This window comes from Pseudorasbora parva, chromosome 22 (assembly GCF_024679245.1).
Source record: "Pseudorasbora parva isolate DD20220531a chromosome 22, ASM2467924v1, whole genome shotgun sequence".
Taxonomy (NCBI): domain Eukaryota; kingdom Metazoa; phylum Chordata; class Actinopteri; order Cypriniformes; family Gobionidae; genus Pseudorasbora; species Pseudorasbora parva.
The window spans coordinates 5,356,148-5,371,330 of NC_090193.1; the positions used below are offsets into that span (position 1 = coordinate 5,356,148).

The 15,183-nt window shown below is 37.4% G+C and overlaps 1 protein-coding gene across 2 annotated transcripts in view; it reads right to left on the reverse strand.

The window, feature by feature from the left end:
- Positions 1 to 15,183, reverse strand: part of cpne5b (copine Vb) — a 244,805-nt gene that overhangs the window by 64,888 nt on the left and 164,734 nt on the right. For both annotated transcript variants that reach the window (XM_067432338.1, XM_067432337.1), the window contains 2 exons: positions 3,118 to 3,159; positions 2,937 to 3,012 (listed from right to left, as the gene is read on the reverse strand). In XM_067432338.1, coding sequence (XP_067288439.1) covers positions 2,937 to 3,012; positions 3,118 to 3,159 — 118 coding nt within the window. The remainder of the gene's footprint in view (positions 1 to 2,936; positions 3,013 to 3,117; positions 3,160 to 15,183) is intronic.

The following is a 15,183-nucleotide window of genomic DNA, read 5'->3' on the forward strand; positions in this document are numbered from 1 at the left end:
TGGAGTCACATGGACTATTTTAACGATGTCTTTACTACCTTTCTGGGCCTTGAAAGTTGTAATGACGTTCTTGCCTATGGAGGGGTCAGAAAGCTCTTGGATTCCATCAAAAATATCTTCATTGTTCTTCTAAGATGAACAAAGGTCTTCTGGGTTTGGAACTACATGAGGGTGAGGAATTAATGACAGATTTTTTCATTTTTAGGTGAACTATCCCTTTCAGGGTAATATATAATACAGATTGAGAGTTATAACTTACTGTATGTCCATAGCACAAACGGTTCAAGAAAAGTTTTGCAGTGAAGTGTATAATAAAGTGTTGCCCTAACTTTCAGAAAAGTGTTGAAGTGTTACTTAACTTCTTAACTTTATTTGATACTATCATTTAATCACAATGATTCTGTCCTGTATATTCCATCCCATATATATTCGGATTGTTAGGAATGCTTGAAAGGCTACCCATTTTATTGACAAAAAGAAGCTGGGAAGATATATTTGGCCAAGATTATTGTCTCTAGAAGAGAAAACGAAAGAGGCAGAGCGAGGAAGAATAAGACAGATAATGATGCTGGAAGGCACACAAATGAAAGTGGAACCATCCAGGCGACCTCTTAGTCGTAAGGGGTGAAATACTGAAGAAAGGACCAGCAACCCCTGGTCGTCCCCCATTCATGTCACAACACAAAGTAATCAATAGCTCAAATAGACTCTTTGTGTTGAGATGAATGCAGGCATCTGAAGATGAAAAGAGTTTTGAACATGTTCGCTGTAGACGCATGACTGATCACCCCTTCAGCTTCACAAAAGGTGAGATTATGGAGTAGAAATGTGTAAGATGTAAATCTAAAGACTCCAGTGTATAAAAAGGTCATGTACTGTAATAAATGCTTTATTGCACTGTAATTACACTGTTTTTCTACAAAACAACCTCTTGAGGAACCTCTTCTTACCCTATATAATACACCAGAACTCATTCCAAAGTCAATAAACAGACGATGCGTTTGGTTAAGCCTCAACCATACACCGCTTTCTCTCTAAAGCCCCTTTCACACTGCGATTCCGGCAAATAAACGGATAATGCGACCCGGCATTTGTTCCCGGGACGCTAGATTTGGTCCATTCTCACTGCCAGTGAAATACCGTAATATGTGCGCTTTCACACACAACGCTTAACGGTCCCGGGTTGAGTTGACACGTGACATCCGGATGTGGCGTATAACGGTGAGCGATCTCAGCTTCAGCGCGGATAGTAAGGAGCTCCGTGGTCTCGACTTGTGTCCAGTTTGCACACATTTCTGCTTGTTTAATTTTAGTTTCTTTTGTATACGAACACTCTCTGCGTTTAAAACACCGACGAGCTCTTCTAGCACTGCAGGGTTGTATTATTGAAAAAACAAGCTCTAGGAGTCGCAAGATAACTACGTACACGTTGCGGCATTAGTTTCGGCTTTTGTTCACACAGCGCTCGTCCCGGGTCGAATACCGCAATATTACTAGGTCCCCGACCCGGGTCGAATTCGGTAATCAATCCCAGGACGTGGTTGCTTTCACACAGAAGGCGACCCGGCAATGTTCCGGGAATATTGCGGGTCCGACGTGCAGTGTGAAAGGGGCTTAAGAGACACTATGAATGATCAAACCTGATTGCAGAGTTCCCAACATTTTCACAGGCCACCTGATTCACTGCTTCATCTGCCATGAGATATTTTATAATGTGTTGATGATGTGTTGGCATCAGCGCATTGGAAGGTAGGAGTACTGGGAATGCTCGCAATATCAGAACCCGTTGGGGAGGGGGTGGTAAATCACTGTAATAATTCATAATCTCGGGAACACTGTCATAGTAATTCCCATTTGCATGCTCACCAAGGGCTTTAAAAACAAAAAAGAGACTTTTAGATCCCTGCAACATTTCATGAGAATGAGGGTGGTTTTTCATGAGAAACACGGGACTCTTGCATTGAACATTTGTACCGTCTTTCAGATTGAGGAATCGATTTTAAACTAAGAATGAAAATATTTGAGGGGATTTAGAGGGAGATTTATGTTTTAGCTGAAAAATGAATGGTTTAGTTCACCCCAAAAGGAAAATTCTGTCATTATTTCCTCACCCTCATGTTGTCCAAACCTGTAGGACCACTGTTCATCTTCAGAACACAAATGAAGATATTTCTGATGAAACCCAAGAGCTTTCTGAACCATCCATTGACAGTAATGAACACTTTCAAGGCCCAGAAAGGCATATCATTAAAATAGTCCATGTGACTCCAGCGGTTCAACCTTTATTTTACGAAGCGGCGAGAATACTTTTTGTGCGCAAACACAAACAAAAATAACGACTTTATTCAACAATTTCTTCTAGCTTGTGCCAGTCTCCTACACAAGAGTGAATGAAATCATGAGCAGTTGTGTTGTCAGTTAGCTATGATATAACCAAGAGTACTAATAAACAATAACCAATGTGTTAGCTGGGAAAGATTTGCATGCATTCTATTCATCAGGACCAGTTTCCATGTTTCATTAATAGTTAATGTTAGTATTGTGTATTTACCATAGTGATGGTAGTTTCCAAAATGCCACTTTATTTTCACATTTTTTCTATATTTTTAAATGACTGTGGTGGCTCATACAACCACTCTAACTTTATTGTATTAACAAAAAATAGGTTGGGACTGCTATATAAGGGCCTTATCTTATCCTGTTTATTCCATTTATGTGTATGTTAAGTACTTGTGTGTGTCAGCCTTTTTTTTTTTTTTTTTTGCTTGTTTTTTTGCCAAAACCATTTGAAAACCACTTGTTTAGAGAAACCAAATCCTTTATCTAACCATTTCTGACACTGTGAGAAAAGAGCTGATGCTGTAGCGTATATTATGAGGGGAAACAAAACATTCAACAAAAAATTATTGAACAGAATTACGAGATCAACATCTCACCTCATATATATTGAACTGGCTCTGACCTCGGGCTAACTCTCTGTAGCTGGTGGTGAATTCACCAATGAAATCATGGCTAAAAAGATGAGAAGATTCACACATTCACTAAAGTGAAATATCACTGCACACTCTTTCTTTACTATTCACAATAAAAACCAGTCATCAAAAGTCATCAGCTTACCTGCCATCACGATCCCAGTCATACACTTCCACTTTGATTGTTCTGGAAAACAGAAAAAAGCCCAGGTGTGTATGACAAATCAAAACATTAGGATTGTGCATCCACTGTCTGTGTTCTTTTACTTCCTGGTTTACTAAAGGAATTATGCACATCAAGTAATGCTGCTAACAGCCAAACACTTAAGGCTGAATGCCATTTAAACAGCATAATTCCTGTACACTATCTCTGTGATGTTCAGCATCAGCAGACACTTAAATTGACTCTTTAAAGTGCCATAAACTTCACGGTGTGCCTGGAGATCTGCCCAGTTATAATGCTATTCTCCCACTTTTTTTAAACTTTCTTTTCTTTTTATGATCAATAGAAAATGTAAGAACATACGCAAGAACATGTATTTTTATAAATTCAGTTTACCACCCGCTTTCCACAAGCAAGAATAACGCATCATTAATTGCATGAGGAAAACAGTGGTGGGCTTCGTATCTACTGTATAATGAGCTTCATTTGCATACAATTAGCATATTTACAGATGAGTTTGGCATGGATGATGCATCATCCAATACACTATTTCAGGGGAATAAATGGATGCACCTTTGCTAAATTTGCCCAAATTGCTGTTGTTGGTGTTGGTTTTTATGTGTTTTATTTTAGCCAGAATTAATCAAATGTATTAATGTACATTTTGGAAAGCCGCCAGGGTACACATTTCCCTATGAGGTGTTTTTTTGTTTTGTTTTTTGCAGAACAACTAACATAGTATATCTGACAGATTTTGCTATTTTGATTTAGTTGTCAGAATCATATGACACAAATTTTATTAATTTAATTAAAACAAAATTCTACTATCCAGCATAAAATTAATTCATCAATCAAAATTATCTAATTAATTTAAACTCAAAGTGGAATAAATCTCACAATTGTTGATCTAACTAAATGCCATCTGAACATATTAATTGAATGTCCATCAAAAGAAATTAGCAAGCGATTAATTTAGAGAGAGTCCATCTCTCCCCTTTAACACCTTTAAGTGCAATAGTGAGAAAATCAGCCTTTTCCAGGAAAATAATGAACATTATGTTGTGTTAATTCAGTGGGATTTCATGGCTTAATAATTCAGAAACTTGTACAAGAGTTGCCTCTTGATGCTAAGTCTTAAATTGAGTCATCAGTCACAATTAAACAAAAGCAGCACAGGTCGGCGAATGCATCCTGTGGCAGGTGTTCGCTCAGCGGCTTACATCGACACGATTTTCTGAAGAAATTAAGCTAGCTACTGCCCATATTAATGAGGATGAAACACAGTCTCCTAAAGCTTGCTCATTAGTACGACTGAGAGGCATTTCAGAAAACTCTATAGACCGGCAAAAAAAATCTGTTCCTGTTTACTTCCTATCTGCAAACAGTCCAGAACTCCCACGCAAGTCATTACAGCCATTTATGGAGAACGTAAATTATTCTTATGATTACATTGACAAAGTCAATGCCCAGAGGGCACAGAGTTTCTGGAATAAAAGCACAAATGAATGTCCTGGGGTGGCTGGCTCAGTTCTGCTGAGCTGTCTTGATGTTTTTTTGGGGGAGGTAAGCAAATGAGTGGGCTAATATATGTCCCTCGATATCCATAATTCCCTGAGCAGTTTATGTCATTCTAAACCTGAAGTCTTTTGTTCCTTCTGGGGAACACAAGAGGAGATATTTTGGGTTTGTTTTGCGAAACATTTAGGGCCCTATCATTCATCCGGCGCAATGAGGCTTGACACAAGTGTTTTTTGCTAGTTTCAGCCCGCTGCAGTTATCATTTTCACGTCCTGCAGAACTATTAAATAGGAAATGCACTTGCGCCCATCTGTTCATCCATGGGCGTCTGGTCTGTAAACCAGATGTGTTCAGGAGCATTGTTGGTGTGTTGCTATTTTGAGGAACTGAAAACGACTGTGCCATTGACCAACACACACCTGCTCTAAAGTCAATAGCACAGTATTTTTTGTGTTATTTAAAGGGTGTGTTAGTAATATGTGCCTATAGGCGGGTGCATAACGCATAACGCACACCCATGACTCATTAACCCCTTGCCTGTCATCCCCGATTTGGCAAATGGAGCCTTTAGACATGCTCATAGTAAAAAGACAGCTGCTCATAAGTTATTCTGAATATACACATAACCAATATATATTTAGAAAGCCAACACTTGAGAGTTTACAGCTGAATACTCAGAATTACTCAGACAGTTATTAATATAGAGATATATAGGCTAAAACATAAAAATTTTAATATTTTAAATATTTTTCTTCATTCATAAAAATATTATATGAATGTAGTATAACGACTTATAACGACAACTAAATTGAAGGTACAAGTGTGGTCATGCTTTATTTAAAATCTGAGGCTGTTATGTCCAAAACTGAATTTCATGAAACATTTTCTAAGACCATGTCTGGATTTTTTTTAGATGCTTTTATCAAATACATTTGTTGGCCTGAAGACACGTTTGCAGTCTTTTGTCTAATGTCTGGCGGGGAGAACAGCTCAATTAATGCTACATTATGCTCACTAAGCGATCGTTTCACACTTTTGAATGTCTGAGACGTAATCCTCATTATTCTTTTGTTATGAATCTTTTGTTTTTTTAACAGCCATTATTCAAAACCATTATAACATGTATGCCTGCCTAAATGACAGTGCAGTATTTTATTTAGTAGTCCACATTATCTAGTCTTTCTAAAAAAAGAAAAGAAAACGAAACTAAAAGCACATGTGAATTATTGTAACATAAACTGACAAAGCTCTTGGTCCAACAGGTGTATCAAAGCTTCAGTTAGCATCAAGCTACACAACACAATTTAAAACATTAAAATTACACCTTCATTCTTTGTCACTTTAGACCACTATCGAGTGTTTTTATTAGTTTCCTGTCGCGATTTCATTCATATCAAAACATGTTATATTTATCATTTTATATGGAGCTAATCGCTACACCTGTTAGCAGTCGTAATGTAAACATCCATTATTGAAATAAAATAGCCGAAATCACATGAAAAATGACACAAAAACCTTATTCCATAGTTATCGTGTGTTTATTAGCTTCTTAGTTCACACATAGAAATATAGAATAGGTTCGTTCTTCACAGAGTCATTCAGAGGGCGGTGTTGAGCACGTCATATTATTGGCAGCTCAGTGAGCAAATGAACGCCAATCAATCAGCTCCCTAGTTCAGGGCACTGATCAGGGAGTCAGCCCATTGACTTATGTCCTGATCAGTGCCCTGACTACTGAACTAGGGAGCTGATTGAGACGCAGGCCCAGAGAGAGATAAGTGCATGTTTTAACTCTTTTAGATCATATAATTCTGTGAGAAATGAATAGAAATGAAACTTTTGAACTAAGAGCTAAACTGAAAGCTGTTCTTTGCGATCTGTGTGAACACAGCTGAGCTGCTGCAAACGAGAGAGAAGTGTGATATTCCATTCAAAATATCGTTCATAACGGATCGATAATAATGCACTCCTGACATAAATTAAGAAATGAATGTCATAAACAGTGTTCAAATATCGAGGCTGGAGTCTTTAATCTGTCTGATGATACTGAGTTTGACCAGATGAAGTAAGAGTGTGATGTTTCAACGAGCAGTGAATGTTGAACAATAGTAATCTGAGGCCGTCTGCGATCTTCGGAAGGCATTGGGTTTAGAGTAAAACCGTTTAAGACCATGCGCCTGGCGTGCCGACTGTTTTTCCATTGTTAAACTAGCAAAAGTGGATTGGGACACGCCCTGAGTGCACCTGCGCTGTGTGCTTAGATCGGTAAAATATAGGGCCCTTAAAGTCAACAAGGTCTAATGTTGTTTTAGACCCTACTGACTTTCCTTGTATATACGAAAACATTAGCTATGTTTCCATCCACTGCTTTTTGGGATATTGCATTAAGCACTGAATGAAAATGCCAAAACGAGCATAAATTCTAAAAATAAGTCAGATAAATTTTTATCTGGGAAAAAAAAACATAACGATGCACATAAACTATGTAGACACTTTTGCCAAATAAATTCCTCGACGCATCAAAAAAGTCAGACGACTTTGCGATGGGACGTCATACCTGGACCAACCAGTAGACCAATCTCGTTACACAAAACACTTTGGTCATTCTGAAAGGCCTGTCGTCAAAGTTTTCAGTTTAAAATTACATTCGCAACTTTGGATGGAAACATCGCTATTGTTTCCCAGAAAAAGACAAATCGTTTTGGAATGACATGAGGGGGGACATTCTAAAACGCTTAACGTGAAAAACGCTTAACGTGGCTTAATGCACTAAGACAGTGTTAAAAACACACCAAACTCAGGAAATATCATATTAATGAAGTATTTCCTGAGTTTGGTGTGTTTTTAACACTGTCTTAGTGCATTAAGCCTAAGCGTTTTCTTATAATGGTTTTCTATGGGAGAAAAACGCTTAACGTGTAACAAACCGTGTTGCATTCATATTCTGGGCTCATCTGATTTTTTGTGCATAGTATACTTCATTAATGATATTTCCTGAGTTTGGTGTGTTTTTAACACTGTCTTAGTGCTGAAGGGGGGGATTCTGAAATCCACTGCCGCTTCAATATACCTGTATATATTCATATCCTAATTAACTTCATAATCAAAACCTTAATTAATATTTATCTTCCTATATTACCTATATTATTATAATGATTCTTTCCAGTTATGATTTTGCTTTGTTTCTTGTTTTCTAAAGTGTGCATTTGGTCTCTGAGGAGTGACTGAGGGTCTGGCCTAGAGATGTGTGATATGTCACTAAACACTGGCAACAAGGTCATGTGTTTGGATTTTGGAGGTATCACACACCCCTAACATGTCAGGAGTGCAGTAACAGGGTTTGCTCACTTAGCCCGGCTTCCAGATATGAAATATGGATTTGTCTTTCATTTAATTATGTTTTATTTCTTTTATATTTCCTTTTACTGAAACACTAAAGACTCAAGATGAATATTGCCTGTACTATTGTGTGTCCCTCTCACTAAATGAAAGCACATGTTATCAGTATGTTTTGGTAAGAACTAGTTAGAACAGCAGCTTAATCAGCTCCAACCTTGGAGAGACTGTGTATCTGTGTATGTGCGCAATATTCTGTGTTACAGATCAGAATGGTGTCAATGGGCACCCTAAGAGATGGGTGGACTTGTTGTTCTGGGCAAGCTGGCGCCTGCTCCAGATCTGGAAGGTCACTACGGGCCTGATTCTGGGGTGAAAGCATCAACAAGTGACACGTCAGTGGAAACGTGCATCAGATTAACTGACTCGAGTGGAAATTTACCATGACTGTGCATTGTCTCTGAGCCAATCAGAACCATCCACATCGCAGTAATGACGTGGATAAGACCTTGAAAACGGTATAACTGTTGGGACAATTGTATGTACGATAGGGCGAGGCAACGAGACGGTGAGAGAGGGAGCGCGGCCTACGAACTCCTTGTGAGACTTGAAGCTGGCTTCTGCTTTTGAAACTGCAAACTATTCTTAAGTAAATTTTTCTTTTATTTAATTGCAATCCTGACTCTGTCTTCATTTCTTCACTACTGGTCCTGGGTCATAAGCTGTTAACCCCTAACAGTTTTGGTGGAGGATGCACGGGCAATCATTCCTTGGTGACACCCCTGGCAAAACAACAAATAAGGTAGTAGAAAGCTTTAATTACTTGGATAGGGTTATCTGATTGGAAGAGATGGTAAAGGGGAACGAGAGAGCTTCACTTCGATAGGAGTGAGGAGTTGATTATACTTGTGTGATAGTATAAAGTAAAGTCGCTGATGGCATCGTTACGGTTAACGGTAGAAGGCAGCGCATTGAAGCGTACTCAAGAAAGGGGGCCCCGGTGGGCATTTAGTGCGGTCACTACCCCTACAGGAGTACGTCCCTGGAACGGTGTGTGAGTCCAGTAGGCATCGCAAACCTGCGCTATTTCTTCCATCTCAGATAAGGGGATCCCCGAACTTAGAGTTTAGAAATTAGTGAATCGGGCAGTCAGGGAATAAAATATTAGTTATTAGTTAAACAAAATAAAAATAGATTCAGGAGTTGTTTGCCAGGGATGCATCTGGAACGATCCCGAGTAAAATATAAATTGTGACCAAGTGTTCTTTGCAGTTTCATCACGCAGAAGCCACAGCTGTGTTGGGTAAAGATCGCCGCCTCCATCTCTTGCTGTTTCGGTGAGTATGAACTTTGACTAACATATGGCTGATAATTGTGAGATGATCAGTAACTTGATCAGTCTTGATAATATGTTGAAATGAAAGAGAGCAGATGCTGTAACTAGCGTTGCTCTGAAGCCCTCACTTAAAAGAAATTTGCAGAACATTTTAATAAAAAATTTTTTTTTTTTAAACATGGCAGCAAGGTTTTAATTCTGATTGAAAAGTTAAATAGCAACCTGACTTGCTACAAACAAAGAGTGCTTATTAATGAATTTGTAAAATGAGTGGGGTTTAACCCCTGTAAGAAAAATCCCAGAAGATTACTGAGGGATGGTATAGTCTAACTGCCAAACGTAATAACGTCTGAAATTACTGGAATTGAGGTGTAGTCTGAAAAAAAGGGCTTGAGATTGTTTTTGAAAAAGCGAAAACGCCAAGATGTGTGAGCAGCCAGTCTTATCTGCCCCCTCCCTTCTCGCGCGCTCTTCTCTTCTCTGACTGTCCGAGCGAGTGCCGCTTTAGGCACCGCCTTACAGACTGGGAACTAGACTGAAACATGCCAGTTGCTAAATGACAGAGAGTTTTAATTGTGGTCAGCAGGGCCATTTTGTATGTAACTGTAACTTCCCACCCATAAGGTGTAGAAATGGTGGCAAATCAGCCCATCAGATTCAATTTTGTAGATGAAACAAAGTAAGAAAGTAACAAAGTGAAATATGAATATAAGGTCTTAAGTAATTATTTTTGAAGGAAAGATCTATGAAAATTAATTACAATTTTGAGGTAAAATTAAAGACATTGACTGAAAAACGTGAGGCAAGAAAATTTATAAATAGTAACAGAAGTTTAAAAGACAAATTTATGAAAAAGGTGGTTCCTGTTACTCTAACTCTTGAAAAATTCTGATAATGTTAATTTGCCTCAATGTTGGTAAAAACAGTTTTTATAAGATAAATTGGTGTTAATATGTTAAAAACCCTAGATGCTGAGGTTTTGGTTTCAAAAGATAAGCTGGTGCAGAGCTGTAATAAAACAATTCGCTTATCTGAATCTGGCCCCCACCATTTCTGGTGCTATGGCCAAACTTGAAAGAGTAACAGAGACTTAATCTGAGAAACGTAAAGTTTCTAAATTAATTGTATGGGAAAAAGACAAATATAAAATTAATTAATTGAAAATGTGATCTCTGTCTAAGGATAGAGTTTTAAAAGGAAATGTTTGATGTCTTATTTGAAAACAATTTTAATTTCTAGCCAGATCTTATGCTGAGCTAGTGTGAGTAGTATAAAGTTTATGAAAACACAGTGAACCATCCTGAATAACTCAGAGTCTCTCTCTCATTCAAAACCAGCTCAATGCTGTTATCTGAGCCTGTGTCATAGGTGATAAGAGATTTATAGTAAAAGCACAGTGCACCAGTTGAAAATCATAGAGACAGTGATTTGTTAAAAAGAGTGAAAGAGTGCCATTAGGAGGGCAATAATAAAGGTATAAGATGTTTTCAAATACAGAATTTTAATGAACTGAAATGTTTAAATAAATTATTCCATGACCAGTGACATCTTTGTCTAATCTTAGCCGCCACCATGCACAGGACCAATGGATCAGGTCAAAGTCAACATGCAGGACATTAAATTGAATGGACAGTTGTTATGGCTAAATTCACTGAGTATAATCTACGCACTAATATGTTGCGGTTTGAAGGATGTAAAATGGTATCAGTGATTAAATAGTGTTATGATTAACCTGTCTCCATGTTTTACCTATAGTAAGCAGACTAAATGGCTCTGGTGACTCTTGAATGCACTTTCCCCAAGGCTCCAGAAAAACATTTGATCCATTTTAAGGATCAAAGATCTCAAGCGATGACCAATGTGAATGAGGGTGATTCGCCGAAGACGGGTAAGATCCTCTTTTGGTCAGCGGGGGACGACCTAAGACATGGGGGTCACCGCCATTGGGCACTTCCAAGAAGGGAGGTGTTTTATGTGAGGTGTGTATGAGAGTTGAACCGATGTCTGTGAGGCCAGCAGCATCAGTAAGGGGGGACGCTGTGGTTGTAGGGGCCGAGAGTCCAGACAAGACACAGCATGGCCTGCCCTAATAATGGCTCCTCCATACCGCTCACTCAAATACCGCATTGTTTGTGAATGCCAGGGAAGACCCTGAGTGAAAGTTATGATGGTAAAGGTCATTCAAGAGCCAGCTGAGACCATGAGGTGATTGTCAATAACTTTTGTGGAGACCAGAAAAAAAAAGAAAAGAAAAAAAAAGTATTAATTGAATCATTAAAACTGTGATATTGAACTAATATTTCCATATCATGAGTTTAATCCTGCAGGTCATTAGATATGGCAGAGGAGAATTTGAAGGCATGGTGGTGTCTAAAAATAAGGACAGCTGTTGAAGTTTAAACAGGAGGTCTGGATAACAAAAGGTATTTAACTAAAGTAACTTGAAGAAAAAAAAATTCATAGCATAACTTATTTTGAGATGATTTTATAGCTCTAATTTGAAAGTTAAACATTTACATTTCTAAACTTTGTAAAGGTTAAAGGTTAATGAATTTAATATAAGAGACTATCCGTGTAAGAGAGAAAGAGAGACTGCTTGAGAAGGAGGAATGGTGCTCTGTCTGTTATCGTCGTGCTAAAGCTGAAACAAAACAAAAGCAATGATATCAGAGCCAAAACAACCCAGCTGACTTCTCTAAAAATGAAGGAATAATGAACAGACATGATTTGAAATTGGTTAAGAAACCACGTAAGAACTGAGTTTAAATATTTTTTAGTTAAACACTAAAAGCAAATTTTGAGAATGAGCAATTCAAAATTAAATGTTTAATGTTTGTGTTTGTTGATGACTGCACTTTATGTTTTGTATGTGTTGGTTTGTGAAACTGTTCTGTCCTGATAGTGTGTGTGAGGTCATTAACCTCTGGAATGAGTGTTTATCATTACAGAAGGGTTAAGGCAAACGACAACCTTTAAAGGAACTGCTAATTCTGAAGGAATCTGGAAAAGTTGATCCAGAACATGGGACGAGCTTTAAGTGGACTGGTATCCAGCTCTGTCCGTTACTGGTAATTATGACTAATTTTGTCATTTATGATGCTGATTTGAATTAATCTCTGGATTAGTTGAAGTGGAATTATAAAGTTAAAGATTGCCGTTTCTTAATGGGTTAAACACCCATCTCTAAATTTATCTGAGGGTTTAAATTGAAATAATGTCAATTGATTAGAAATGGTAAACATAAATGTTAGAAACTTGACGGCAGAGACAAAGTGACAAATTGGCTGAAGTCACTATATAAATCATCCAGAGAATCCCTCATATTTCTGAAGGCAGAAGGGCGACCAAAAAGATCACTTCTAAAAGAAAAAAAAGTTTGATTTTTATTTTTCATCCCTTAAATGGATGCAGGACATTATATGTCTAGTAATAATGTTAAAGGAGCATGTGACTAAGTTTTTCTGTGTGACTGGGATTGAGAGATAATGTAAAATTATATTTTGGTTTCTGTAGAGCAGTAGAGATAAGACTGAAACAATAATGATCACATGGTGCATCAGCAGACTGACTATTTTTGATAAAGAATAATGTGACAAGTTAAATCAAGAGAGAAATAGCCCTAAAAATTAATGTTGTGAAAATAAAACTTCTGACAGAATTTATTTTACCTGAAGTCAAATTAAATACATTGAATGATTTTCAAAATACAGATTGTTTTAGAACAGTTTTAAATAAATTGATGATGACAGTACAAATTTGAATACTTTATAAAGTAATATGGGAGATTATGAAAATTTGTAAGTTCTTGGTAAAATTATAACAATTTTGGTGTAAGTGGCAAAGGAAGGCTAGTGAGGATTTGATGAGAAGTATCACTGCCAGATGACATAAATCAACAGGGTTAAGATTTTGGTCATTTGGAGCTTACGCCTAAAGAGTTTTAATGGACAAGACATTGAAAGAAAAATGTTACTTTAAAGGAAACCCTAATGAATGGATTTTGAATGGTTTACTAAATAACATGGGTTTAAAAAGTTATTTTGAAAAATAATTGGTATTGAGGACAATGTCACAAGATAAAGATGTGAACAAGCTGGTTGAATGTAATACAAATGGATAATTACGTCATTTTGATGAAGTTTTCAACATTAACAATTTTATGGTTATGTTCATTTAAGTTAAAAATGATGTGGGCTATCATGAGTGAAAACTGGATTTGATGGAAAAAGCAAGTGTAACAAAAAGATTTGAGTATGTGGAAATCTATGTGGAAAAGAAAATGGAGTTATGAAAATAACAAGAAAATAATTGATAACAAGAAAATAATTGATAACAAGAAGGTTCTTGAGTAAAATCAGCGAAAAGCGAATGAAATGGATGTTATGAACATGTTTGAGAAAGAAATGAATAGGATGTGTAATTAAGATGGTACATGTATGTAGACTGTAAACTGAAGGATGTTTTATGCAGAGACTGAATGTAATTGGATGGATTATTATGCCTATTTATTTTGTTTATTTTTATTTCAGACCACTATTGTTTTGAAGATGAAGAAGGTCTGTGTTTAAAAGAAGTGTATTTAAAATCCCTCTTTTTAGATAAGATATCTTGGTATTTATAATGGGGTGGTATTTAACATGGGGTGCTAATGTAGTATGTCCTCTTGAGGATGAATATGTGCTTATTGTAATCAATCAAGCCAATGATAAAACCAAATTAGATGAGATTAATATTGGTTGAAGTTAAATCCCTGAGGGGAAAAGAGATTTTCTTTTTTTCAAAGATTATAAACTAAAAAGGGGAGGGCATGGAACATTATGAAGCGGTCTAAATTGGTAGACCAACTTTAGGGGGTCATTGGGACCCCAAAATTGGCCTTTAGGAGGGAGTGAAGGGGGGGATTCTGAAATCCACTGCCGCTTCAATATACCTGTATATATTCATATCCTAATTAACTTCATAATCAAAACCTTAATTAATATTTATCTTCCTATATTACCTATATTATTATAATGATTCTTTCCAGTTATGATTTTGCTTTGTTTCTTGTTTTCTAAAGTGTGCATTTGGTCTCTGAGGAGTGACTGAGGGTCTGGCCTAGAGATGTGTGATATGTCACTAAACACTGGCAACAAGGTCATGTGTTTGGATTTTGGAGGTATCATACACCCCTAACATGTCAGGAGTGCAGTAACAGGGTTTGCTCACTTAGCCCGGCTTCCAGATATGAAATGTGGATTTGTCTTTCATTTAATTATGTTTTATTTCTTTTATATTTCCTTTTACTGAAACACTAAAGACTCAAGATGAATATTGCCTGTACTATTGTGTGTCCCTCTCACTAAATGAAAGCACATGTTATCAGTATGTTTTGGTAAGAACTAGTTAGAACAGCAGCTTAATCAGCTCCAACCTTGGAGAGACTGTGTATCTGTGTATGTGCGCAATATTCTGTGTTACAGATCAGAATGGTGTCAATGGGCACCCTAAGAGATGGGTGGACTTGTTGTTCTGGGCAAGCTGGCGCCTGCTCCAGATCTGGAAGGTCACTACGGGCCTGATTCTGGGTGAAAGCATCAACAAGTGACACGTCAGTGGAAACGTGCATCAGATTAACTGACTCGAGTGGAAATTTACCATGACTGTGCATTGTCTCTGAGCCAATCAGAACCATCCACATCGCAGTAATGACGTGGATAAGACCTTGAAAACGGTATAACTGTTGGGACAATTGTATGTACGATAGGGCGAGGCAACGAGGCGGTGAGAGAGGGAGCGCGGCCTACGAACTCCTTGTGAGACTTGAAGCTGGCTTCTGCTTTTGAAACTGCAAACTATTCTTAAGTAAATTTTTCTTT